The 25,838-nt window shown below is 41.0% G+C and overlaps 1 protein-coding gene across 2 annotated transcripts in view; it reads left to right on the forward strand.

Moving 5' to 3' along the window:
- The window catches only part of VIP (vasoactive intestinal peptide), a 53,464-nt gene extending 27,943 nt beyond the window's left edge, over positions 1 to 25,521 (forward strand). Inside the window, exons 1-7 of one of the 2 annotated variants that reach the window (XM_032773078.2) lie at positions 8,799 to 8,859; positions 17,543 to 17,659; positions 19,769 to 19,912; positions 20,143 to 20,247; positions 22,334 to 22,465; positions 22,931 to 23,045; positions 24,639 to 25,521. In XM_032773078.2, coding sequence (XP_032628969.1) covers positions 17,550 to 17,659; positions 19,769 to 19,912; positions 20,143 to 20,247; positions 22,334 to 22,465; positions 22,931 to 23,045; positions 24,639 to 24,647 — 615 coding nt within the window. In that variant the 5' untranslated portion in view covers positions 8,799 to 8,859; positions 17,543 to 17,549 and the 3' untranslated portion in view covers positions 24,648 to 25,521. Of the gene's footprint in view, positions 1 to 8,798; positions 8,860 to 17,542; positions 17,660 to 19,768; positions 19,913 to 20,142; positions 20,248 to 22,333; positions 22,466 to 22,930; positions 23,046 to 24,638 lie in introns of those variants that run through there. The other variant, XM_032773076.2, reaches the window with a different exon arrangement.
- The last annotated feature ends 317 nt before the right edge of the window (positions 25,522 to 25,838 follow it).

Genomic DNA, 25,838 nt, shown 5'->3' on the forward strand with positions numbered 1-25,838 from the left:
CAAAATCCTAATTACATGTGGGCTACAATTCGGTGTAATGATGACATAGACTTTTATTTCTGTAGCACTTTTCATCCAGCAGGATGATTAAACCTTTTCACCTCAGGACTGGAAGGGGCTGCCAGCAGCTTTTCTTGAACCTCAGAGAGCAACAGAAGGGGGAGTGTTTTCCTCAGCTCACTGAGAATCATTCCCCCATCCCATCCTCATTCCATCATCCCCTCAGTATTCTCCCCCTCATCTACTGTCCCCCTAGTCTCTCTAAAATCTAGGAATTATTACTTCAGCAGTTGACTATTTATAATACCACCAGCAGTGATAGTCAAGGACTGCGGCCCTATTGTGCTAGGTGTTAGAAGGAAAAGACCTGGGGTGACCAGACAGCAAGTGTGAAAAATTGGGACAGGGGTGGCGGGTAATAGGCATCTATGTAAGTAAAAACCCCAAATATCGGAACTATCCCTATAATCTGGTCACCCTAATTAAAGACCATCCCTGCCCCCAAAGAGCATACAGTCCAAGTAAACAGCTTGAATGAGAGCTCACAATGTTCTATGGGCCACTAAATAGTCCAGTGCAAGCAGAAATTAATGAATAGTAACAAATCGCTTACAAAGGTTCAGCAGGTTCACTGAGCACACTCCTCCTTGCATCTCATCTGGAAAGGTTTGATGCTGGTTACATTGCCACTTGCTGCTACGGGAAGGTGGCAGACGCATGACGAGCATGAAACAAATTCTGCTGAGGTACTGCTGTAAGCCAGTTTTATGTCTTCTGTTTGCACAGACATGATGAAATGGCAACAGGCCCTGAAAACAAGATTTTCTTTGTTCAGCAGCAAGAACAGGCCGATTTTGCCCTTATGGACACTAAACGATAGAAATACTGGTGCTGAGTAGCCATTTGGCTTGAGTAAGTCTTTACTAGGGAGGATAGGATGGCTCAGACTATTGGTAATTAGACTAACCTTTCACGTCTAGACCACCAGGTCAAATCCAGACTCAGGTATGTAGCTACCCAAAGTCATTGCCAGATGACATCACTTTGGTGACTTATGTGGAAAAAAGGGAATGATACCCAATTTGTTCCTAGTGAATAGGTGTGAAAATCACAATTGGCAATAATCAGGGGTGGCTCTAGGTATTTTGCCGCCCCAAGCATGGCAGGCAGGCTGCCCTCTGCAGCTTGCCTGCAGGAGGTCCCCGGTCCTGCGGATTCGGTGGCATGCCTGGGGGAGGTCCGCTGAAGCTGCGGAACCAGCAGACCCTCTGCAGGCATGCCGCCGAAGGCAACCTGCTTGCTACCCTCACAGCGACCAGCAGAGCGCCCCCCATGGCTTGCCACCCCAAGCACGCGTTTGGCATATTGGTGCCTGGAGCCACCCCTGGCAATAATGTACAGCCTTTTGGATAAGATCAGTGAAGCCATCAATGATTAGAGGAACCTTAAGACTACTCTACTCCCTTAACTCTGCATATTGTCCTTCTAGAACTGGGCTGATGCACACTGGTGAGTCAGAGTGAGGAAGTTTTCTCTCTCGATGCTGCATGTGTTTTGTGGACTTCTGTCAGTGTTCTCAAAAGCACAAAATTCACTGGAAACTAAATATTATCCTCCATAACATTACACTATGCTATTTTCATTGTGGGCGAAAGGAAAGAATTTCAAGTACACCATTTAATAGAGACTATTTTTAGAGTGATTTAATAACTGATATTTCTCATGACACCAGGCAGTTCAGTAAGGAACTTCTATCCCTCTTTCTGTGGATTCTGTCCAAATGTTGGTAAAAATTCAGAGGTCTTCCTCAGACCTAATTATTTTGTTGCTTTGGTAAGCAATAGAAAAGGTGACACCAAAGAATCAGTTTGTGAAATGTACTGGCTTGCATTATTTGATAAAGCCTTATGAATTAGTTTGGCAGTATTGAAGTGCTGTATTTTTTTTCTGTAAGGCTTTGGGCACATGTCATAAAATGGTATGGATAGTCACTTTGTAAAGATTTGAAGTGCCTTGCAAAATCCTGGTAAATCCATAATATAATAATTCATCATTCAGATATTTATGAGCATCCTGAATAAAACAAGATGTCTCCTGCAGAAATCCCTGTGCACTGAACAAACATAGTTTTGCATATTTTACTTATATATTGGGTAAACTTTTCAAAAAGTGCCCAAGTGGCTTAGGATCCTAAGTCCCATTGACTTTCTCTGGGAATTTGGCTTCTGTCACTTCTGAAGATGGAACTTAGGCTCCTTAGTAATGTAGGCACTCTTGTAAATTTTACAAATACCTTTTTTAAAAAAGCTTAAAATGTTAAAGGTTGAAAAGTCAAGCACTCAGAAATTAAGAAATGGCAGGGTGTCAGGGCACGCATTCATTATATAGCCTTTAATAACATGATCGCTATTTTGAAATAGGACTCCTCAAGCTCTCTACAGAAACAGTAGTTTGCCTACACACAGTGAATTGTGGGTTCAGGGCCTTTGATTGGACCACTCTGCTGGTTTAACTGGAATTGAAAAGGTCTCATGTTGCAATTTCTTCACAGAACATAATTAAAAAAAAATTACCAATTAGTAAAAATATCGATAACTTGTATTAAATTCATAATAATTTAGTACTGCTTCTTGTTATGAATTAAATTCACAGATTCCTTGGTTCTACTAAAATCACACAGCCATCTTCCTTTACATTTCTCTTTTTGTAATTTTAGCTTAGTTGCACCAAATCCTAAAGTCCATTAAGGCCTCCTAGTCCTATGGGTATGCCTGCACAGCCCTCAGCAGCAAGACTCTGAGCTCCGGTTGACAGATTCAAGCTAGCAGGGCTTACTCTACTGGACTAAAAACAGCTGTGTAGATATTGTAGCTTGGTCTCTGTGATAAATGAAGGGAGGGATGAGGGGAGGGGTTGTTCCCTTTTACGGACACCCAGCCAGCCAGTTAGCTACAAAATCCCTGTTAGTAGCTATTCTTTACTCACTTTACCTGTAAAGGGTTAAAAAAGCTGTCATGGTATAATTCCCCACTCTGAACCTTAGCGTCCAAAAGATCGGGTACCAGCATGAATTCCTCTAAGCTCAATTACCAGCTTAGTACTTGTAGCGCTGCCACCAACCAGGAATTCCAGTGCCTGGTACACTCTGGTCCCCCCAAAACCTTGCCCGGGGAACCCTAAGACCCAGATCTTCTGGATCTTAACACAAGGAAAGTAAACCCTTTCCCCCATTGTTGCCTCTCCCAGGCTTCCCCTCCCTGGGTTACCCTGGAAGATCACTGTGATTCAAACTCCTTGAATCTCAGAACAGAGAGGAAAATTCGCCTTCCTCCCTCCTTCTCTCTCCCCCCCCAGACTCTCCCTGAGAGAGCAAGTAATCCTATTACAGAGAGAAATTAACCTTTCTCTCCCTTTTCCCTCCTTTCTCCCCACCAATGCCCTGGTGGATCCAGACCCAGTCCCCTGGGGTCTCACCAGAATAAAAAAACAATCAGGTTCTTAAACAAGAAAAGCTTTTAATTAAAGAAGGAAAAACAGTAAAAATTATCTTTGTAATTAAAAATGGATTTAGGTAGGCCCACAGGTTTTTTCAACAGAGAACACTGGAATACCCTCCCAGCTAAGTATACAAGTACAAATTAAAATCCTTTCAGCAAAAATCTTTGAACTCCTTCCAGCTAAATGGCACATTGTGCATAAGATAAACAAACATAAGCCCTAACTCGCCTTATCTACTAGTGCTCACCTATTTCTGAACTTATAGACCTGTATCCGGGGAGTGGAGATGTAAACGCTGGTTGCTACTATTCTGTCACTCTCTATGAATGCCATGAGAGACAATCTAAACCAAAAACTAAAGGCACACAACACTCGCGCAACTTTCTCCTCCCTCAAGATTTTGAAAATTATCCTGTCCTCTGATGTGTTCTCTGTCCATGGTGACAGCTCGGCGATTACTGAACTTGTTAACCCTTTACAGTCAAAAGAGATATAAAGTACTTCTGTTCTATTAACTCCTACTATCTGTTTATGACAAAAGCCCATAAGTAAAAGGAAGGAAGTGGGCATGTGACCGTAAGAGCCAATGGGAGGGCTCGAACTTTTTAAAATTGGGAAAAAACTTTTCCTTTGTCTGGTTGCAGTTGTTTTCTCCAGAGGGGAGACACAGAGCAGCAATGCTGTAAGAAGCTTGCAGCAGATATGAAAAATCATCAAATCATACCTAGAAACTACTTATTTGAAACCCCAGATATATAAGTAGCTCAGGAAATGACTAGGAAGACACAATTAGGTTTCTCTCTTTTATTTCTGTAAGGCTTGTGGACTCCTCTGTGCTATCCCCAGGTGCTTTTGTTTGCTTGTAACCATTAAACTGGACCTCAAGAAAGTTATTTTAATGCTTAATCCCTATAAGTGGTTCTTTTTAAAACCTAGCAATAGTCTGAGTTTTTAGATGTATTTTCTTTCCTTTTGTTTTTAATAAAATTTACCTTTTTAAAGAACAGGATTGGGTTTTTGTGTCCTAACAGGTTTGTACATATGTAGTTTAATTAGCTGGTGGCAACAGCTGATTTCCTTAGCTCTTCCCTGGAGCGGGGGTGAAAGGGCTTGTGGGTACCCTATAGGAAGGAATTCCCAAGTGCGCCTTCCTGGGTTCAAAGAGGGGTTTTGCGTTTGGGTGATGGCAGCATCTACCCATCCAAGGTCAGAGAGAAGCTGTAACCCTGGGAGTCTAATACAAGCCTGGAGTGGCCAGTATTAATTTTTAGAATCCTTGCTGGTCTCCACCTTCTGCACTTGAAGTGCCAGAGTGGGGAATCAGCCTTGACAGGCTCGGAAGCCCACTGTGTAGAAGTACCCACTGAGGGTAGCTGCATGTGAGCCTGACTGATTTGAAAATGGTCAAGCTAGTACACTAGGGGTTCTGAAAAGTTACTCTACCACTCTATAGTCTGAATCCACAAGAGGTCCAGAAGGAGGTAAGAGGATCTTTACTTGTCATCTGAAGATCCTGATCTCCATGGAATCATAGTCAGGGAGGGAGGCAGGAGCAAGGGTAGGCAGTCATCAAGCATCAAATAAACTATGTGCCATCCTTCCAGGGTTTGTTCACTGCTCTGCATCCCTGCAGCTTGGGAGCATCATTATTAGTTCAGGCAGACAGTGAATTTGAACTGGCAGAGCCACTTGCAGTTTAAGAAGTAGGCTCAAGAAGGCAAAAGTCTGAGTGATATGAGGAGCATGGTACATCTCTTGTTAATGGCAGATGAACTCAGTTCTGGTCTGTGACTAGTGCATAAAATGCACTCATTTTATTTTCTTCCATAAAGGGTTAAACAGCATTTTGGCTCACACAGCCTGTTAAATATTTTCTCTCTCTCAATCTGGGTGTTTTTTGGACTACAGGTATTTGTGTGAAGTCTTAAAATACAGTGACAGGGATGTCAATCACCAAGGCAATAACAAATCCATGTCTGAAAACAATTCACAAGGGCCACATATTGCTTGATAAATTTACTGGTGAAGTGAGGATGTCACACAACTCATAGTCCTTGATGTCATCGAGTGCATTTAAATGCATTTACTGGGATCACAAGAGATATAAATAGGTGCTCTTGCTTCCTCCAGAGCTCCTGGATGACACTGAACTGCCAGTTGATTTAAACGTTACTGCCTACGTTACAAAAGATTTGGAAATGGAGTGTAGATATTACATATCTATAGTTATATTTATTTATTTTATTTTTTTTCTTGACAGTGAACTCAGACTAAATCAATGATAGAGGAAACTTTTTAGGCTAGCTGTTTAGCCATGGTTAATTTACATCTGGATGGCAAATCCATTCCCCTTTCAGGGTCAGCTATAGCACAGATACCAAAAGAAAAGAAAAGTAACATGGTTCTTTAAATATTACTGCACTGGAGATAGATTTGCAAATAGTGCATGTTAACTGCATGGTTGATGACTAAGGTGTGGAAAATAGAGTGTCCAGCAAAGCATTTAGGCACACGCTTAACTTTAAACCTGTGAATAGTCACACTGATGGTTGACTGGATTAGGATTTGCTCTATTATTGACTTCAGTGGGACTACTCATGGACTTAAGTCCTTTGCTGACTCAGAGCCTAATTTCTTAAACTATATAATTCCAGTAACTAAATTTAGGAGCATAATTTGTGCCCTAACTACTGAATGCTGCTTGTTAAAATGCTTCTTGCTGTGATGGGTTGGATCACAGAAACCCCCTTGAGGCTGCCAACTGATGTGCCAAGACTACTTCTGCCCCTGCTTTCCTGGCCAGCCTGGGACTCCAGCGCCCTGTCTTGTTGAGCCAGACATGCCAGTCTGCTCCAGCACAGACCCAGGGTCTGAACCACGTGCCCCAAAGCTGCAGACTTAACTGAAAGCAACTTAAGAAGTGTTCCTGTCTTTAACACTCAGATGCCCAACTCCCAATGGGATCCAAACCCCAAATAAATCAGTTTTACCCTGTATAAATCTTATTCAGGGTAAATTCATAAATTGCTCATCCTCTATAACACTGATAAAGAGATATGCACAGCTGTTTCCTCCCCCACCCTCCCCTAGGTATTAATACATACTCTGGGTTAATTAATAAGTAAAAAGTGATTTTATTAAATACAGAAAGCAGGATTTAAGTGGTTCCAAGTAGTAATGGACAGAACAAAGTGAATTACCAAGTAAAATAAATTAAAACACGCAAATCTAAGCCTAATACTGTAATAAAACTGAATACAGATAATATCTCACCCTAAGAGATGTTTCAATAATTTTCTTTCACAGATTGGATGCCTTCCTAGTCTGGGCACAATCCTTTCCCCTGGTACAGCCCTTGTTCCAGCTCAGGTGGTAGCTAGGGGATTTCTCATGATGGGTCCTCCATTGTTCTGTTCCACCCACTTATATATCTTTTGCATAAGGGGGAAATCCTTTGTCTCTCTCTGGGTTCTCACCCCCCCCCCTTCTAAATGGAAAAGCAGCAGGTTAAAGATGGATTCCAGTTCAGGTAACATGATCACATGTCACTGTAAGACTTCATTATCCACTTGCCAGCACACACATATACAGGAAGACTTACAAGTAAAACAGAGCCACCTACAGACAATTGTCCTGGTTAATGGGAGCCATCAAGATTCCAAATCACCATTAATGGCCCACACTTTGCATAATTACAATAGGCCCTCAGAGTTATATTTCATATTTCTAGTTTCAGATACAAGAGTGATGCGTTTATACAAAGAGGATGATCACACTCAGTAGATTATAAGCTTTGTAATGACACTTTACAAGAGACCTTTTGCATGAAGCATATTCCAGTTACATTATATTCATACTCATCAGCATACTTTCATAAAAATCACCAAGTGCAATGTCACACTTGCGTGTTAAATTAATGGCTACACTACCACGCCTCTCTACTCAGCTTTCATTCTTGTTTAGGTATGAATGAGGCATGGTACCCCCACCATGGATTGTCTGTTGATGGACATAAAGGGACTCCTTACACCCACTGTGTAGGCATGTAAGAGGGCTCATGAATGAGCTCTTAGTTACTACTCAGTAATCAATGTCCTGCTTGACCTTGAAGAGGACCTTTCCTTCACTGCAGTATTGGTAAGGCATTTGGTGTGATATAAGATCAAAGAAGAGAACTCCTGAGTCACAACCTCCTCAGAGGCAATGTAGGTTCAGTTGTTTATTTAAACCTGGTTTCCTCTGAATGCCACATCATCTCAAACCTCTGGATAGCACCTATATGTATCAGTGACATGGGGACTGACAGCAATAAGGGCTCTATTGAACTTTAGGGTCATTGCCTCTCACTGCTAGAGGCCTCTGCCAGGGGAAGGCCCAGCATCAGGGAGGGGAACAGGGTCATTCTTGGGTGTCCATTTGGGATAGAGGCCTCTCAGCTGGGAGTCCTGAAGTTACTGAAGGAAGTTGGAGAGCAAAGCTGCACAATGCCAGTTCCAGCACAAACAGGCCACTTTCACCACCTGATCTGCCCCAGAGACTGCACAGCACAGCACTGAACTGACTCTAGCAGTGTGAGGCCTCAGCAGTGACTAACGGCACCAGAAAACCTGGACACCAGAGGGATGTTGTCACGGGTCGCTGGCCCCTTTAAAGGGAGTCCAAGTCCAGACTATGATTGATGAGCTAATTTAAAGGGAACATGCTCATCTAGATAGTTAAACAGTGGGGGTACATAGGGGGTGGCCAGGGTCGACCCCCGCCCCCAGATTTGCAGTTTGGCTTGAACTGAGCATTCTTACATGGACTGAGTATGCTCAATAACACTGCTGAAGAAAGCTGCCTTCACTTACCGCCCCTTCCACTATCGGCAGGCATGGGTTACCTCTGTAATTAAATAATGAGCACCTGGGCCAATTAAAAGGCTATCAGGGCTCAGTTACAGGGAGGTGGGCACAGACAGAGAAACTCTCCTAAGGGAAAGGAGCTCTCAGAGGAACACAGGCCCTAGGCAGAAGGGCTGTGCAACCCCTAACACCAAGGGGAGAGACTTTATTTCAAGTGTATTTGGACATAATAAAGTAGAACCTCAACAGCAGAATTTTGTCTTACACCTTTTTGGACTGTGCTGAGTGGGTCTTGAGAAAAGAGAAACAGATGCAGAGTGCCTGCAGTGCCACAATAGGTCAGGAGGGGGCACTACAGAGCAGACATGCCCTGCAACAGACATGTTCCAATGAATTGTGCCAAAGGGAGAAAAGCCAGTTAAAACTGAGCTTGAGAAACCCCCACTAAACTCATCTCCTTCATTTTGTTGCATTATAATAACCTGAGGAATCCAACAGCATAATCATCAAACACAGTGTAAATTACTCTGTTATTCACAATTACTAGTGTGCAGAAGTATCTGTGATTATATCTTGCGGGAGGGACAAATGGAGTGCATTTATTGTAGTTTATTTCGATTTCACTAGCTATAATCCTATCTAACCACTGACCCAAGTTGCTTGCCCCCCCTTGTCTAATGAATAGGCAACCTTGTGTCTAAATCTTTATCTGGTTTCCTACAGTGTTTTGCTATTTCTGCAAAAGCTCTGCATTAAGTAATATTTGTTTATTTTCTGAAGATTGCCAGATGAAGGTACCAGGTGTTAATTTAGATTGAATCCAGGGTAATTTATACTCCTGCCACAATTTTACCACATATTCTATAATCCCTTGGGTGTAAGAATGGCTACATTTACACTTGTGTAATTTCTGGGTCTGAGTCCTCTGTGCCTAGTGCTGTTATTGAAGGATAGACAGCCAGAGTTTGGGTGATATCATTCCCCATCAATTGGTTTCAAGTTCTACGGCTAATAATCTTTCCCCTGCATTTTAATTTTCCCCTCCTTTTCAACAAGAAACTGTAATGTATGATCTCTGAGTTTGCACATGCACCTACCTGTAGAGCTTCCCAAGTGTCATAATACTTTGATTTGGCAAATAACTTAGCTATTGACACTGTGACATACAAAAGTTGCTGATAATAATAGTTTCTCACTCTGGTACCAACTGCTTTTTACCTTTCTCCTACAGGAAGCCACCAGGGTCTGCCTTATAATTTACAAGATTCCAAATTGCAAGTGGCTGTAGATCAGGTTATGAGTTTTCTCCTTTTCAGGTCCCACTTCTGGCAAGATTGGACAATTAGGATCATCTGCCTTTGTCCTTGCTGCTGGATTGGGGTGTTCAGGTCTGCTACTGAGTTTCATAGGGTCCTTCTAATCATGGATCCCCTTGCAGTTGCTTCTATTTCTTGTGCTTAGCTATGGCGCTGGGATCAATCCAGTGCCTTACAAATATCTTTGCTGCATTCTGGAAGAAGGGAATAGCATGAGTACAGCTACTGCTGTAGCTGGATCATTCCTCTGGATCCCTAAGATCAGATCTGAATCAATGAAATTTGAAACCAAGCTTCAGTACAATTACAACCTGGACCTTCCTAAAGTTTGTCAGTATCCAAAATCTAAGGCTTGCCATTCAGCTCATGTCTAAAGAGCAGTTAACAAAATTTTAGAATGTTCCTGCACTGAATGTTTCATTAGTGTCTCTTAAAGACCCTTTAATTCTTTTGCACTTCTTCACTTAAGAAACCAGGGTGTACAATGATGTACATTTGATAGTTGTCTTAATTATTGCTGTGTTGATTAATCTCTTTTTGTCTGTTGCAACTGAGTCTATCTTTTACTTCTCCTTCCAAAATTGTTAGGAATCCAATTAGGAGTAAGTTTATTTATGTGGAGTTAGTAATGTGGAATACATTGATTGCAGTACCATGTTCACGGGAACATTTTTTAATGCTTTATGTGGGGTAAAAAAGGATAATGAGCCATTGATTTATCAGCCACGAAGCAAATTAAACTAGATGTAGGGTTTTATTGTTTGTTTGTTCCAGTGACTTGTGGAGTTGAACTAACACTGTATTAGAACTGTATCTCCTTGTTCATGATCACTGTAGAAATGGTTTCACAATTAATATTAAAAATAAGATCAAAACTGAAATTTATTAAAGAAGAAACTAACAGATTGATGATTTCTTCTCTGTAGTTTATTTAAATAAATTAATTATGTTGATTGTGTTTTTTCTCAGCCAGAGTAGCGTACATTAGGGGTAGTTTAAGGTACATAGAAAGCCTCATCAACATATCATACTATGTCCTCTGCACTCTTTATACATACATGCAATTTTAGAAAACATCTTTAGACTGATTTAAAATGAAAACAATAGGAGTAATTTGCTTGAGATTGAAGCATCTTTTAATTAATTTCCATAATCACTTTTAAATTGTTGCCTTGTGGAGTTTAGTAAACAGGAAATGTGGGATGGAGGGGTGGCTGGGCCAAAGGGTGTTGTGACCTGGCATATGGGGAGTCTGCTTTTGTATGGCAGAGCGCAGGGGAGCCCGCTGAGAACTCAACTCCTGGTGGTGCCTGCTCATGCGTTGTGTGGGTAAGAGAGAAGGTTGATTGTCAGGGGGAAGGATGAGCTGGTGCTGGAATCGGGTCTCTACCCATTGGAATCCAGAATCCCTTCCCCTAAGAAACATCTGAAGTGGTAACAAAAAGCAAGGGCACAGTCTAAATGGTGGAGATTCTAAACAGGTCCATTGGAGCACAACTTATAACATGCAAGAGATGACAGCACACCACAGTACTTCCTGAGGCAGGGCTTGTGAAGTGCTAGATGTTTTTACTTTTCTTTTAGAGCATGCAAGCCACTGGAACCATTGTCTTTTTATACATTTGTTTAAAAAACCAATATTGTGATAAAGTCATTTGTCATGTCTGCCAATTTAATTTCATTTACTTGATATGAAGAAGTGATAAACCTGGTAAGCACTGATGGGACTTCAATGAAACCATACTGATTTTCAGCAGCTGAAGAGTATTGACCTAAGAATTTTTTTAATACATCAGTTTCAGCACATTTCAGACATAATAAATAGCTGTATACACAAAAGTAATGTTAGCCAGAAATTCATAGCCAGCCGACAAATATCCAGCTCTCCTTCAGAAAGTTTGTGGCCATTTTAGTTCACAGTATATGGTTGAGTATGTTGTGTGTACATAAACACGTATGTACATGATCACATGCGTGTGCGCGCACCCCCCCACACTTTTCCTGCATTTTTTTCCAAATTGTGCAGTCTTTCCTGAAATATCTCAAATGACAAGGTTTCTGTCATTATTCAGTGTTCTACAATTCCATTTTTGAGAAACTTTTTCTGATATTCAAACTAAACTTTCCTTAATTTAATTTCATCCCACTACTAGTTATACCACACTCTAGAACCCAAAACGAATCTTTGAATTCTTTGGTGATTACACCCTTCAAATACTTTTGGAGAGCTATATCCTTATTCTTTTGCTTACCTAAAAGAAAGTAAGATGTGGTTAGGTAAGATGAATAAAAATTAACCAAAGGACTCCAGCTAATGTGGGCTCTTTGTTGAGTGAATGTAGAAGTGGAGTACTACACAGAGATATTCCTGTTGAAAACTTTGGCATTTCATGGGCTGTCAGCTGCAAAATACTATCTTGGGTGGCAGGGGATGGATCATTTGATGATTCCGTTCTGTTAATTCCCTCTGAAGCACCTGGCATTGGCGTCTATTAGAAGACAGGATACTGGGCTAGATGGACCATTGGTCTGACACTGTATGGCCATTCTTATGTTCTTCTTATCTTCCTGAAAATTATCTGTGCCCAGTTCTTACTCAGTGGAAACCACACAAGTGTTATCTCATATTGTTTCCTGATAACTTTTTCCTTGTGGGAAAAGGTTTTCCCATCAGTGGAAAATGCCTCAGGCCTGTGGATCTACCTAGATCTCAAAGGATCAGCAAGCAGCAACCAGCATTCATGTACGGACTGCTTGTCTCTACTATGTCTCCTTAGGCAGTCATGTTTTCTTGCATGTATGGCTTGTGCCTACCCAAGTGTTGGCATTATTGAAATATAACACAATAATATTATTATTATTTCAAGAGGAGATTCCAAAACCCAGAAGAGGAAGTAGTCATTTGTAGTGGCTTCCTCAGAGATTTTGAAGGAGAGGAGAGTTAGTTGGGAACTCGACTTGCCACCCCAGCCTCCTCCTTGCTCTTCCTGCAGATATGTATCCTACAGAGAGACCTCTGTGGCAGGGGGAGAGAGAGTCAAGAGAAAAAGAGGAAGTGTGCTATGGAAGTGACATAATCCCCTTCTGCACCACTTAGCCTGGTTTCACAGGAGGAAATAGAGGGTGGCATGGGGTCATCTTTGGAGAAGAAAGATAATCCAGTCTGGAAAGAGGGAGTTGGCATGTCTTTACTTGCCTAAGCAGTGCCTCACCATCTACACTGCTACTTATACCTATTCGAGCGGTATGCACAGAGTATGTATTCTGCATGTTGCCATGAGGAGTCTGCAGTGTAAGGGTACATCTACACTGCAATTGAACACCCACGGCTGGCCCATGTCAACTGACTTGGGCTTGTGGGGGTGTTTAATTGACGTATAGATGTTGAGACTTGTGCTAGAGCCAGGGTTCTGGGACCCCCTGAGTGGGGAGGGTCCCAGAGCTCAGGCTCCAACATGAGGCCACATATCTACACTGCAGTTAAACTGCACCTTAGCCCAGGCCCCATGAGCCAGAGTTGCTGTGTGTGTTTAATTGCAGGTTAGACATACCTTAAGAGAGGTAGGTTCAGTTCTCAGCTCGGCCATTGACTTCATCTATGACCTTGGGGAAGTCACTTAGTCTTTCTGGGCCTTCATTTCTTGTTTGTGAATGGGGATAATGCCCTACCTTTCAGGGAGTTGGGAGCTGCTCAGATACTGGGTCTATGGGAGCAATATAAGACAGCCAGCTCTTTCAGGAAGGGTGTTACATCTAGACAGGGCCTGCTGTGTAACCTCATCCACACAGCTCAGAATTGAGCTCCACAAAACATCTGTTAGTGCTTTGCCCTGTCTAATTCTCTACTAGCCACATACATGCCTTGTGAGATTAGCAACAAGGTCGTGGCAAAACAGGGAGTTCTACATGCTTCCTGTATCAGGAGGTACCTGATTTTTCCCAGTCTAGACCAAGAATATCCATGTTTGACATTCACTCCTGTACTCTATTTATTAGGCTAGACGAGGGGGAATTCCTTTTCTATCAAGCCACCACAAGCCAAGAATGTCAGCGCTTTAGCGTGTAGGTGGCGCTCGCGCCACATGTAGATCTTGAAGTTTCACGCTTTCATGAAACTCACCCGCATGCTTTTTGCCAGCTGTTTGTTGTAAAACTTTTCTAGGGAATTGGCTGTACAAAGAACCCTGCTCGGGAATAATCTTTGCAAGCGCAGCTTCAGTTCTACGTGTGCGAACGGTCTAACGTTGCCAAAGTCACACGCTCCCACGCAGATAACTCGTCTTTCAAAATCAGGAGTATCCTCCCTTAAACTTATACCCTGTGTTCTTCCACAAGCCCCTTCCACTAGCTGAACTTTCAAAAATGCCATTTACCAATCGTTTGAAGCACTTTATTTAAGCCTCTGTTTATCATCACTAGCCAGCAGTGCGACACCTTGTAAATTCCACGTAGAACATTTAAGAGGAGAAACTTCACCAGAAGTCAGGTGAAGAAGAGCTATCAATGCTCATCATGTCATTCCAGAACAGAACTTCTTATTCGATCTCCAGTTATGTAGTAACAAGGGAAAATTTCCTGGAATTAGGCCATTGCAGGAACTCTGGTTTGAGTCACAGCTGACATCCGAGAAACAAATTTCCAGGCATTTTTGAGTTTAATTCACTTAATTGTTATGTAACCGAATTAGAGAATGAGATTAAGGCTCGCAGAATATTCACCGTCAAGCCTGTCTAACCTTACGGATACATGAAACAGAGAAGCACGGAAAACGTATTATAAGTCAGAGGAAATCGCCTGCACTGGTTTTGTACATCGGGTATCTTGGGTTAGGAGGACTAGGTGTACATCACATACGCAAGAAAGCTAAAGCAGAACTGGATATTGTGCCTTTACTGGAATGATTACTTGTCGGGGCTCTTTTGATGTATGAGTTTTAGATACAAAAAGTAAATTCGGCAAACAAAAGAGGAACGTGCGAAAACTTCCTAGGCTATAGAAATCAGACTAGCGCTAGGCAGGATACCGTGTCTAACTACCACGTGCCTACCAACCTGCTTCCCCGCAAAACAACTTTTCTCAGGCAACAATTGGGGGCTGTATTAAAACTAAATGACTCGCCACATGCGGTGGTAGTGATTCCACCTCTGGTGCTCCGGGCATGATTCAAATTCGGAACACGCGTGGGCTCTCCTTGCAAGCGCAGGTCCCCTTGCCATTCACCTGCCCAATGCCAGGTCGTCACCTATTATCTATTCTGGAAGCCTAGTGTCTTCCAGGCTTTGGTTTAGTTTCCACGCTCCTACCACTGCTTTATTTCCCCCGAGTAATCTGAGTGAGCAAATACGCTTTAAACGAGAAAACAAAGAAGAGTAACTTAATTCACAAAAAACATATCTGTCAGCAAACAGAGAGTTAAAAAACGACACCTCTTCTCATCCAGCTATACTGCCCCAAATCTCCGCGTTAAAGGTTACACGGGAAAGCCCTCTCGCGGTATAGAGCTTTCTAACTATGTCCAGTATGGTGATATTTCACCGCTGTTCCCCTTGGACTGCAGATAACGCTCCTCCTGAGCAGCTAGGGTATATCTGTAGCATAGCTGTGTACCTGCAGAGAGCGGGAGCTCTTGGAAAGCGGAGCTTGGCAAAGTCCTTACACTTCATAAGTAAACCGTGAATAAAGCCTTGTAACATACACCCAGAAAAACAAAAGATGTTTCTCTATATATCTATCTATCAAAGAGCGGAAGCAGCCCCCCGAATGCTGTGCACTGTGATAGGGAAAAAGAGCTTTAACAAACTCTTCCTTCGACGCAACCTCAGCGGGACTCTTAACAGTTTACAAGACACCAACACTTTTCTGGGAGTGGATGTGCGGCTGCTAAGGTCCTTGCGACTGTTCTGGACAGCAGCTCTGCTCAGAACTCATGCTTGGCCATACGTCCAGCTGCTACCCACATGTTCGCTCTCTCCCCCATCCCTCCTTTTCTTTAAGGTACAGAAGGGGAACCAGGCTGCTAACAGTTCCGGGTTAATCATACACAGGCTAAACATACAACAGGGCTCCCTGTTGCAGCCCACCGAGTAGCAGGACCTGCCCAACTATCTTCTGTTGTTTTAAGCTGAATTATGTTGTCAGCCAAGTCTTACTCACTGGATAAGCCATTCATTAATATAAATCAATAAAAATAGGGTACGCAGGTGCTCATGAATTAAGTATGAACTTCTTCCCCGGCTCAGAGCATCCTGAACAAAGCTATCACTGACTTCCATTCATCCCCTTGGGAATAGTGACGTCTCCCAAGTAACGTGATTGCTTTTTCTGAAGCAGAAACGTGGTCCTATGTATAAACCCTATAAAACAAGGCTGTTTGGAGGGCTGAGCAGAGTGCTACTGAAGGGGAGAGACGACATCAGCCTGAAGAGGAGGGCTGGAGAACACCACGAAACACGGACCAGCCCCTACACATTCCCCTTCAGGACCCAGGACAGAGTGCGGGTCGAGCTGCCGAGGAATTCAGCACCTAGGAGAACTCCCAGCGCCGGGCGGACTTCCCAGGAGAAAGGACCGTCTCCTTGCCTCGTGAGTACCGCCAGCTAGCCCCCGTCTCAGTAAACCCACTGGAACTTCCTAGCGAGTAGAGAGAAGAAAGGACCCCCCGATTGTAAGAGCAATGCAAACAGTCTTAACGCTAAAGAGTTGCTGACCAACCAGCAAATGGGAATGTATAGAACAGTCCTGCCTTCTCTGACGCTACCGTCTCCTTCTTAATCCTTGATCAATTCCTATGGACTTTAGCTCAGATTAACCAGTTTAGGGTGTCTGCTTTGCTCGGGGAGGGAGCGCCTTCCCCTGTATGTCTCCTTACTGCTGCATGTTAGCTGCCCCTCCTTCAGTGCCGATTTTTCCCTTATGGATAGTTATCACGCGTTTGGTTACTTGGGCTCCCTCTTCGCGCTTTTATGATTTTATATCCTCAATTTAAATTCACCGAATTAACCAAATCAAGCCGATTGTTCTTTTCTCGCTTTCCCTGCACTTTTCTTTCCTGCCTGGGGTGTGCGTATGTGGGGGTGCGTGGGTGGAGGAACTAGAAGAGGTGTTGATACTCTACAAAAAGTTTCCACTTGAAGTCTCTGTTTCGGGCTCAGAGGGATGCAGGCTGGTTTTGAGCGAACATGAACATTCATGTTTAGAATGTTTAACTCAAGTTCCTCACTGCCTGCTCCTGCCTTTTGGTTGCTTGAAACAAAGTGCAGTTTCGCTTTCTACGGCAGCATTGTACAGTGCAGCATGAGAACCACCGTTCTTTATTTAATCAGATTTAAGTTATTAAACTACTGGAGAGAAATAAGTGTACGTGGCTTCCCCAGCGGAGCACAGGGTAGAGGACGCACAGTGTTAATTCACATTATTACTTCCTTCTTCAAATTCAAACGGGTTTATTTTTCATTAACGTCTGAGTTTCAAGGAGGTTTACGTTTTGGATAGAACTTCTCCCTTTCACCCTCTCCCTGCCTTTGGCCTTCAGCAGATACTGGGAATTACAAAGCAGAAGCAATAGTTTCCTTCCAGGTAAATTTAGAAAAAAATAGTTTATTGTCAACCAGATCTGTATTACCGAGCGAGTGCCCCCGACCTTTAAAGCAAAAGCGAAAGATTATAGCTCGCAGCAAATTTTAAACCGCAATACCCTGGCATGCCATATTTGAGGGATGAGGTGTAGCCCGCAGAAGGGATCTTTACTTTTCCACGTGGGATCCGAAACCTTCCGCCCTCTTTCCTTCAGACAGCAACAAAAGCATCTTAGAAATGGCCCTCTGTCTATGCAGTCGGAAACCCGTGCGATGGGAGATAATTAATGTCTCCTATTCATTAACTCAGGTCCAGCATGATGGAACATAGAAGCAGCTCCCAGCTTCTTCTGTCCTTCACACTCTTCAGTGTTCTCTGCTCGCCAGCACTGGCATTACCCCCTTTGGGGACATATTCGGCTATGAGGTAAGTGCTGTTCCAACTCATGCGACCTCGAGCTAAAGCACCCCGCTGCTCGCTAATGACACAACACGATCTGCGAAAGGCGAGATTGTAGCAAATGGGCTAGTTAGTTAGCATCAGCGGTGTCCTACTGTACTTGTTATCTTGGAAACTCTAATCCAACGCTTGAATGCAAGGCTTCTCTTTAGCAAACGTGGTTTATTACATTCTCACATTAACATTGCAGGAAGGGACTAATAATTATTGTGTACGCTGGCAATCTTTGCAATAGCGTCAGTCAAGATTTCCCCTTTTGGCAGTGGCATGGACGGTATGGACTGGTCTACCTCCCCTTTCTGTAAATAACGTAAACGTTAAACGAGTTTTAAGAAGTGGCGCTCCCTTCTCCATCTGTTCCCCAAGAACACCAGGAACTGATGTGAGCCTTTCATTTAGCCAGTGCCAGCATCACTGGTGGATAGCAATTAAATGGCTTCTTCTTATTTTAAAGGTCCTAAGTACCATTTCCACTCGAAAAGCCCTTTAGTAATGATTACTATTTACATGAAGAATATGACAAATAGTAAACATGCTGAATTGTGTTTCTGGGGTTGCACTGGCCTCTCACAAATAATAAGTATCAGCTCTTCTTATGGCAAAACCTCCATTTCACCTCAACCCTACCATTGCAGCTGGACTGGTATCCTGTAATTCTTTTCAAATATATAGCAGATTCAATGTGCCTCAAATTATGGCTGTAGACTGGATTACAGTAGATTGTGAGAACATGACTTGCCTACCTCTATGCATAACTTTGGCATTAAGAACACATTGTAGTTTGATATTTTGAATTTTTGTTGCTTCATAGAATATCAGGGTTGGAAGGGACCTCAGGAGGTCATCTAGTCCAACCCCCTGCTCAAAGCAGGACCAATTGGTAAAGTCAAATGTTACAATGCATTTTTCAGTATTAAGTTGAAACAAATGTACATGCTGAAAAGAACAAATGAATATAACTATAGTTATATAATTTTAAAATTTTCCACTTGGGTTGGTTTATTTCACACAACAGTAATTGTACTTGTTTCATAATATATCTGTAGCTGAAGGAATACTCGTAAGAGCTCAGTCCTGCATGTCTTACTCCAATAGGGATAATTTGTCCACAGGAAGTATATGCCTACAATGTTAGCATGAAATTTCTTCCCATCCTCAGTGTGTGATTTAGTACATCATCACATGCTGCATCTACCAATCTGACAGGAAGCTATCATTTTCCATAGAATACAATAGTGACCCAAAGGAATATCTGTGGCCATACCACTGCAACATAGTCATGTTATCCTTAATAATACATGAGATCATGCATCAAACTGTGGGAGTGGGCAACATTAACAAATAAGCTAACAAAAAGTTTATCAGTCAATGTTTGTGATATTAACACTACTTGAACAGAATTATGGTTATGATGAAAAACACATTAATTATTAGCAGAGAGATATTCTGATGAGTTACTAGCAAATCAGTCTTAAAAGATAATAAAAATCAGTATATAGCTATATGTTTATTCCTTATGTGGTTAAATTCATCCCTCTTCAGAGAACCTGAACAAAGGCCTAAGAACCACTTAGTTCCACTTACGAACCATTTTAAGGTCTTGACTGGAACTTAAGTTGCACATAGATCTTCTGGCCCTTTACACAGAAGTGAATTTAATCCATAGTTTATATCATATACATATTCCTGTATATTGCAATGGTTGCCATTAACATTTTTACAATTGCCATGTGCAAGTAATTATAATGACCAGGGATTGCATGGTATTCCCTTAAGTCAATTATTTGCAAAGATAAAATTATAAAAATGTGAATGCTGACCCATTATGTAGATTCATATAAATATATGGTTAAAGATAGAGAAAATCTATTACACCAGGTACTCTATCATCTTGCCAATGGAGGATTAGTACCTGCAAAGTATTTTCTTGTGCTTTATCCAGTTTGCATTAAAATGCCTTGAGCATTAGACACATGTATATTGTTTGACACATATGAGACTGCATGCAAATTGCATTGAAAGAGACAATATTAAATATCCTCATTTTGCAATACTTTACGAGATTTTCTTCTCCAGTAGGTTGGGAAACAGAATGCCATTTGATGGAGCAAGTGAACCTGATCAAGCCCAAGGTTCATTAAAACCTGAAACTGACAGTTTGCAAAATGCACTACCAGAAAATGACAAATTTTATCTTGACATGTCCAGAGCTTTGGAGAGGTGAGAATTTATGTTGCTGTAAATATAAGTTTTGATGCATTGCTTGAATGATACGACGGTAGAAAGTGCTTTTCCTGCATTTATTTAAATGAACTTTTCAAACTGCTTAAGACAATGACTGATAATGACTTTCCAAAGATGTGCTTATGAAATCGAAAATAAAAACTGTATTTACTTGTAATACATGAAGCCCAGATTTTATTGTGGAGTTATTTTTTCATCCATATTAGGAATGCAAGACACGCTGATGGACTTTTCACCAGTGGCTACAGCAAACTTTTGGGTCAACTTTCTGCAAGGAGATATCTGGAATCACTTATTGGAAAACGGGTTAGGTGAGGTTACACTTAAATAGAGCTTTTATTCAGCTTGCTTCACTAACAGTTCTGTGCATAACTTTCCCCATCTGCAAATTGGGGCAATGATATTTACCATGCTTTAAAAAGTTTTTTGAGATCTTCAGATATAAGAGCTAAGTAATTAAATATAATTCAGTAACATTAATATTTATTTGTATTATATGTACTGTAATTTTTGTCCAAAAGTGACTTTTTGAATTATAGTGTAATACTTGCGAGGAGTCACATCACACACTAAACACAGCTCTGAAAAAAATCAGATTGTATGCTGTTTAGACTAATGATAAATACTGTCAGTGATATGACAATTATTGGGTGAATTTTTTAATATTTTTCCCTTTGCAGGCCATGCACATCCTACAATTTGACATTCAAACTTTCACTCAGGTGCATAAATTCCCATTTTACATGCCCAGAAGGTGATTAGAAATTGGGCACTGAATAGGCACTTATTTCTACCCAGGCTACTTTGTCCTTAAATACAAAGAACTGGATTCTGAGCTGGTGTAAAACCATGTAGCTCCTTCAGCAGAGTGATGACAGATTACACCATCTGAAGATCTGCCTTTAAACTATGAGGGAGGAAATTTCTGACTTCAACTTTGGCTTTCCCAAATTTACTTAAAGCCAGTGGTGCAGTGGTTAAAAAAAAAAAGAAGTGGGTAAATTAACCTAAACTCCTCATTCCTCAGGTGAGAAGTGGGTAAACTCCATTTACACATGTTTATTCTTGACTTCACTACTGCTCAGAGCAAACATTTTAAAGCTATATATAAACATGCTGTAATAGCTGGATCCTGCTCCCAGTGAAGTCAAAAGCAAAATTCCCACTGACTTCAATGGGAACAAGACTAGGTCCTTTAAGAGGTTATTTATATTTCAGTCAGCCTATGTACCGTATATACTCGTTCATAAGCTGAATTTTTTTAGTAAAAAAGGGAAGCACCAGAGATGGGGGTTGGCTTATGAACGGGTATAGAGAGGGGAAGAGGTGGTACACAGTCCCTCCCCACAACAGAGGGATCAAGGAGAGGCAGCACAGCCAGCAGAGCCAGAAGGGAAGAGGCGGGGGCAGAGTGTCTTCGCCTCTGGCCACGCTGCTCTTCCCCCAGCCTCCGAAGGAGCTGCCCCTCCAGGGCTGGTAGGCTGCAGCCATGCCAATTGGCCCACTGGAGCAGTTCCGGCCAGGCCAGAGACATCCTACCCTGGCCTGCCCCGACCCAGATAAGGTGGGAAAGGATGGGATGTGGAAGGTATGGGGGTCCCGGGCTAGGGTGGGGTCATGTGGGGGGTGGTCATAGGGGTTACTCCCCTGACTCCTCCCAGATTCTCCCCCCGCAAATTTCCCCACCAGTTGCTATCTCGACCTGTCAGGGTAATTCACTAGTGGGCCAGGACACTTTGCTTACTTAGGTTTACCTCCATGCCTGTGGACGCTCGAGATAAACAAACCATCTCGGCCTGCCAGCGGCTTCTCCTGATGGCCTGGGAGCCAAAGTTTGCCGACCTCTTAATTATAGGGTTGGCTTATTAATGGGTCAGAACAAATTTCCATTTTTACTTATCCATCTTGCGGGGGTCGGCTTATAAATGAACTGGCTTATGATTGAGTATATACTGTAATTTGATAATTTACTAAAATATCTTTCTAGTATAAATCAGGATGATTTCAGTTTGTTAAAAGGGTTTCCTAAGTTACAAGAATTGGCACATAAGGGTTTGTGATTTTAATTATTAGAAAACAGAATGGGCCAAATCCTAAAAAGTCTGTGCTCAACCCTTGCTCATACAGAACTTCCAGAGACATCAATGTGAATTCTAATTACACTGAGATGGGAGGAAGTCAACAGGAGATCTGCCTGAGTAAAGACTGAGTAAACATTTCAGGATTTTACCCATATGATCAGAGTGACTTTTGAAGTAGTAAAAGAAAATTGGAATAGAAATGAATTTTTACTCAGCCAGTCAGCAATTGAAAGACTTACTGCGTATAGTTCAAAGTATTTAACTTTTCTAGTTGAATGTATTTGTGATAATTTCCACTGTTTTTGTGTTTACATAGCAACAACCTCATGGACGAACAGATGCCCGTCAAACGTCACTCTGATGCCGTCTTCACTGACAACTACAGCCGATTTAGAAAGCAAATGGCTGTGAAGAAATATTTAAACTCAGTTCTAACTGGAAAAAGAAGGTATTAATAAAATAAAATAAAATACAATGAACATTAACGGTCTTGGAATGTAATCTTAATATATAGACAAGTATTAATGACATTTTCTTCTAGTGATTTATTTACAGCACACTTCACAGTCAAATTCGAATGAAAGAATAAGAATAACACACAGAATTTGGGAGTCTTAAAATAAAAGAAAATGTTATTGAAATATCCTTAAAGTGATTTTATTTAGAACAAACATCCTAGTAAAGAAAGAACTAAAGAGCTAGGGCTTATGCATAGGACTTGCAATCAGGTAACAATTTTACAGTGAAAATGCACAATGTTTGAAATTTGCAGATATCTAGAGAAGTGCTAGACATGTTACTTCACTGAATGAAAAAAAAGTTTAATAAAGTTTAAGGAAACAGAAAGTTACTATGATCAGTTCTGTCTTATATTTCTGAGTGCAACAAAATCTATGTTTCTTGTCTGCAACAGCCAAGAAGAGCTAAACCCTGCCAGCCTTCGAGATGAAGCAGAATCGCTTGAACCCTCTTTTTCCGAAACCTATGATGATGTTACAGTAGATGAGCTGCTGAACCGCCTCCCATTGGTAGGTGCAAATTAACTTTTACCCTTCCAGTTCAGCAGTAGTCACCCCACCCTTAAGATATTAATCTTACACAAAAGATGGCCTCTCAGTAAAGTGCACCCCTCTGGCATAAGCCATATTCCATTACATATTTTATGTCTCTACAGGGAATGTGTCTCAGTGTAATGACCTCTTTAATAAGATTAATTAATGATCCCCATGATTACTTTCACTCTAACTTCCTAATTAAATGAGCAGTCTGACACTGTTGGTAATGCACCTAGCTCACTTGGCTGTTTCAAACCACATGCACTGAGGCAAAAAAGCATAATTGACTTATTTTTAATTAGGAAGAATATTCTGGCTTCTGAGAATAAATACACTGGTTTTCTGTAATTAAAAAATAAAGTTCCATCCCCCCTTTTTGCCTTACATCATTCTTTCTAATTGAAATCCAAGCTCCCCCTAAAACTGTAGAATGAGAAACGTGCACCACCATCCCAACCTATGTGACAGCTGATTCCTATCTGAAAGTGAGTATCAAGTGGGGAAGATCCTTTTTTCCTCTGTTCTGATATGCTTAATATCTGAATTACTACTTAATATCTGTGTTACTACTTCCTATTTAGTTGTGTGTCAGAATTTTTGGAGACAATGCACCTCATTCAGAACTGTGTTACTCTACTTCATAGATTTCAATGTATGACACAGACCTTACATTGGAGTGATAACACAGTGGTGAATCAGGCCTGATCTTCTTGAAGATATATTAATCTCTGTTAGAGGATTTTTCATATCAGTGGTGCTGTTAATGCAGTTGGGCAAAAAATGGACTACAAATAAACAAAAAATAATTATTTACCCATCCTATCATTTGATGGACACTATAGCCTTATACGAGTAAGAAAATGTTTTTCTTCAGTTTTTCATTTCCTTCAGATAATAGAAGAAAATGCATGTTTCCAAACATAAGCAAAAATCCAAAAGATCACACTTCAGGGTATAAGATAACTTCTAAATGATGGGTTTAGGAAGAAATGTTCCCTATGGGAAGATTTTTTTCATCATTTCCTCCAGCAAGGTTTCTTACACCTTTTTCTATAGTATCTGGTGCTGGCCACAGTCAGAGTCAAGAACTTGGACTAGACCATTGTTCTGATCCTAGCAATCCTTAAATTTGTTCCTTCCTTCCTCCCTCCCAGATTAGGGGACTGTAACCATGCTACATATTTCCCTGAAGAGGGAGAATATGGTCAGTGTTGTCCATTATTCTATCAGTATTCATTGATGCCATGTCAGCTTGGTAATCTGCACTTATTGACTTAAAAGATACAACTGCTTTCAGTATCATCCCTTGCCTCCTATGATGATATTCAACAACACTCTTGTTAGTTGGGCTTGATTCTACAAACACTTCCTACCAGACACAGTGCTTATTGCCATGAATAGGGGTTCCATAGATATCAAAGTTGCTACTCCCAGCAGGGATACTTGCACCCAGTAATTGATGTTTGCAGGATTTGGGTCAGTTGTATACGCTTTAGATAAAGTTATCTGATGTTGCAGTCACTTATAACATTGATTTTTGAAACACACATTCTTCTTGTTTTTCAGAGTCTCTGAAGGAGAGCTGGTAAAATCTATGACAAGAACAAACTATTTTTTGAGTTCCACATCGTATTTCAAAGAAATGACTTCAGTATTCAAACCAAAACAAATATGTTGTGAAGTGACAGTTGTGATATATTTGTTTCTGATATAATAAAAGTTGATGTTTACACTGTAAATATTACTTTAGAGATCTCTACCTAAAGCTGTACATATGTATGCTAGTCTAACTCATGAAAACCCTGTGATTTCATATGATGTAAACCCTTTACTTCAATAAATGCATTTGAAAAAGAGGAACGCACATCAGAAGACAGCACCAAATTACTGATTAAATGGCTTATTTTAACTATGGGAACACTTCAGGTAAAATTGCATGATGCAATAGATACATTTGCAGACAGCTTAATAAATACAAAAGACCATAGAAAGGAACTGTGTTCAGTATGTTCAAACTGTGTAAGAAAAAAATGTCGGGGTAGGATCTGTACAAAAATATATGCTTTTCTAACAATTGACCGACTTAAATAAATAAAAAGGCATTTAAAATGATTGGATCTTTCATGGAACCTTATTTTTGTCCTCTTCCATTTTGAATGTATTCATTAAGTTAAAGCCAGTAATATTTCCTTTATTTTTAATGTTAAACACTTTTTTAATCCAATGTTGCCAAAGCACAAAGAAGGAGAAGGGAAAAAAAGCTACCCCTTAATGTTTGATGTGCTAAAGTCATAGCAGTAAATTTATTCTACATTTGATTGTGTATAACTTTGCTGATGAGCGCATTCCTTATATATAAAGTAGATCTGAAGACAGTTTACTATTTTTTCAAAATGAATGTAACTTATGAAATACACAGACAATAAAAAACATTTTATTATCACAGGAACTATTATTGCTTTGCTTCAATACTGCAATTGTCTGAACAGACAAGACCCCCTATTAATAACAGAGACAAAATAAACACATTTTTCCTCTGGGATATACTATATATCTTTCTCATTGTATTAAAAGACACAATGAGCCTGATTCCTGATTGTGTTATTCCAGTTTAAAGTCAGTGTAACTCTGATGTAAAACTGGAAGAATGTTGCTGTGAATCAGGCCCACTGTGCATTTTAATATAAGCTACGTAATCATTTGCTCAAGAAGGACCTTTTCAGAGGTTGTTTATAGCGCTTGATAATTCTAGTACAGTATGAAAAA

The sequence above is a fragment of the Chelonoidis abingdonii genome, chromosome 3, assembly GCF_003597395.2.
Source record: "Chelonoidis abingdonii isolate Lonesome George chromosome 3, CheloAbing_2.0, whole genome shotgun sequence".
Classification (NCBI taxonomy): domain Eukaryota; kingdom Metazoa; phylum Chordata; order Testudines; family Testudinidae; genus Chelonoidis; species Chelonoidis abingdonii.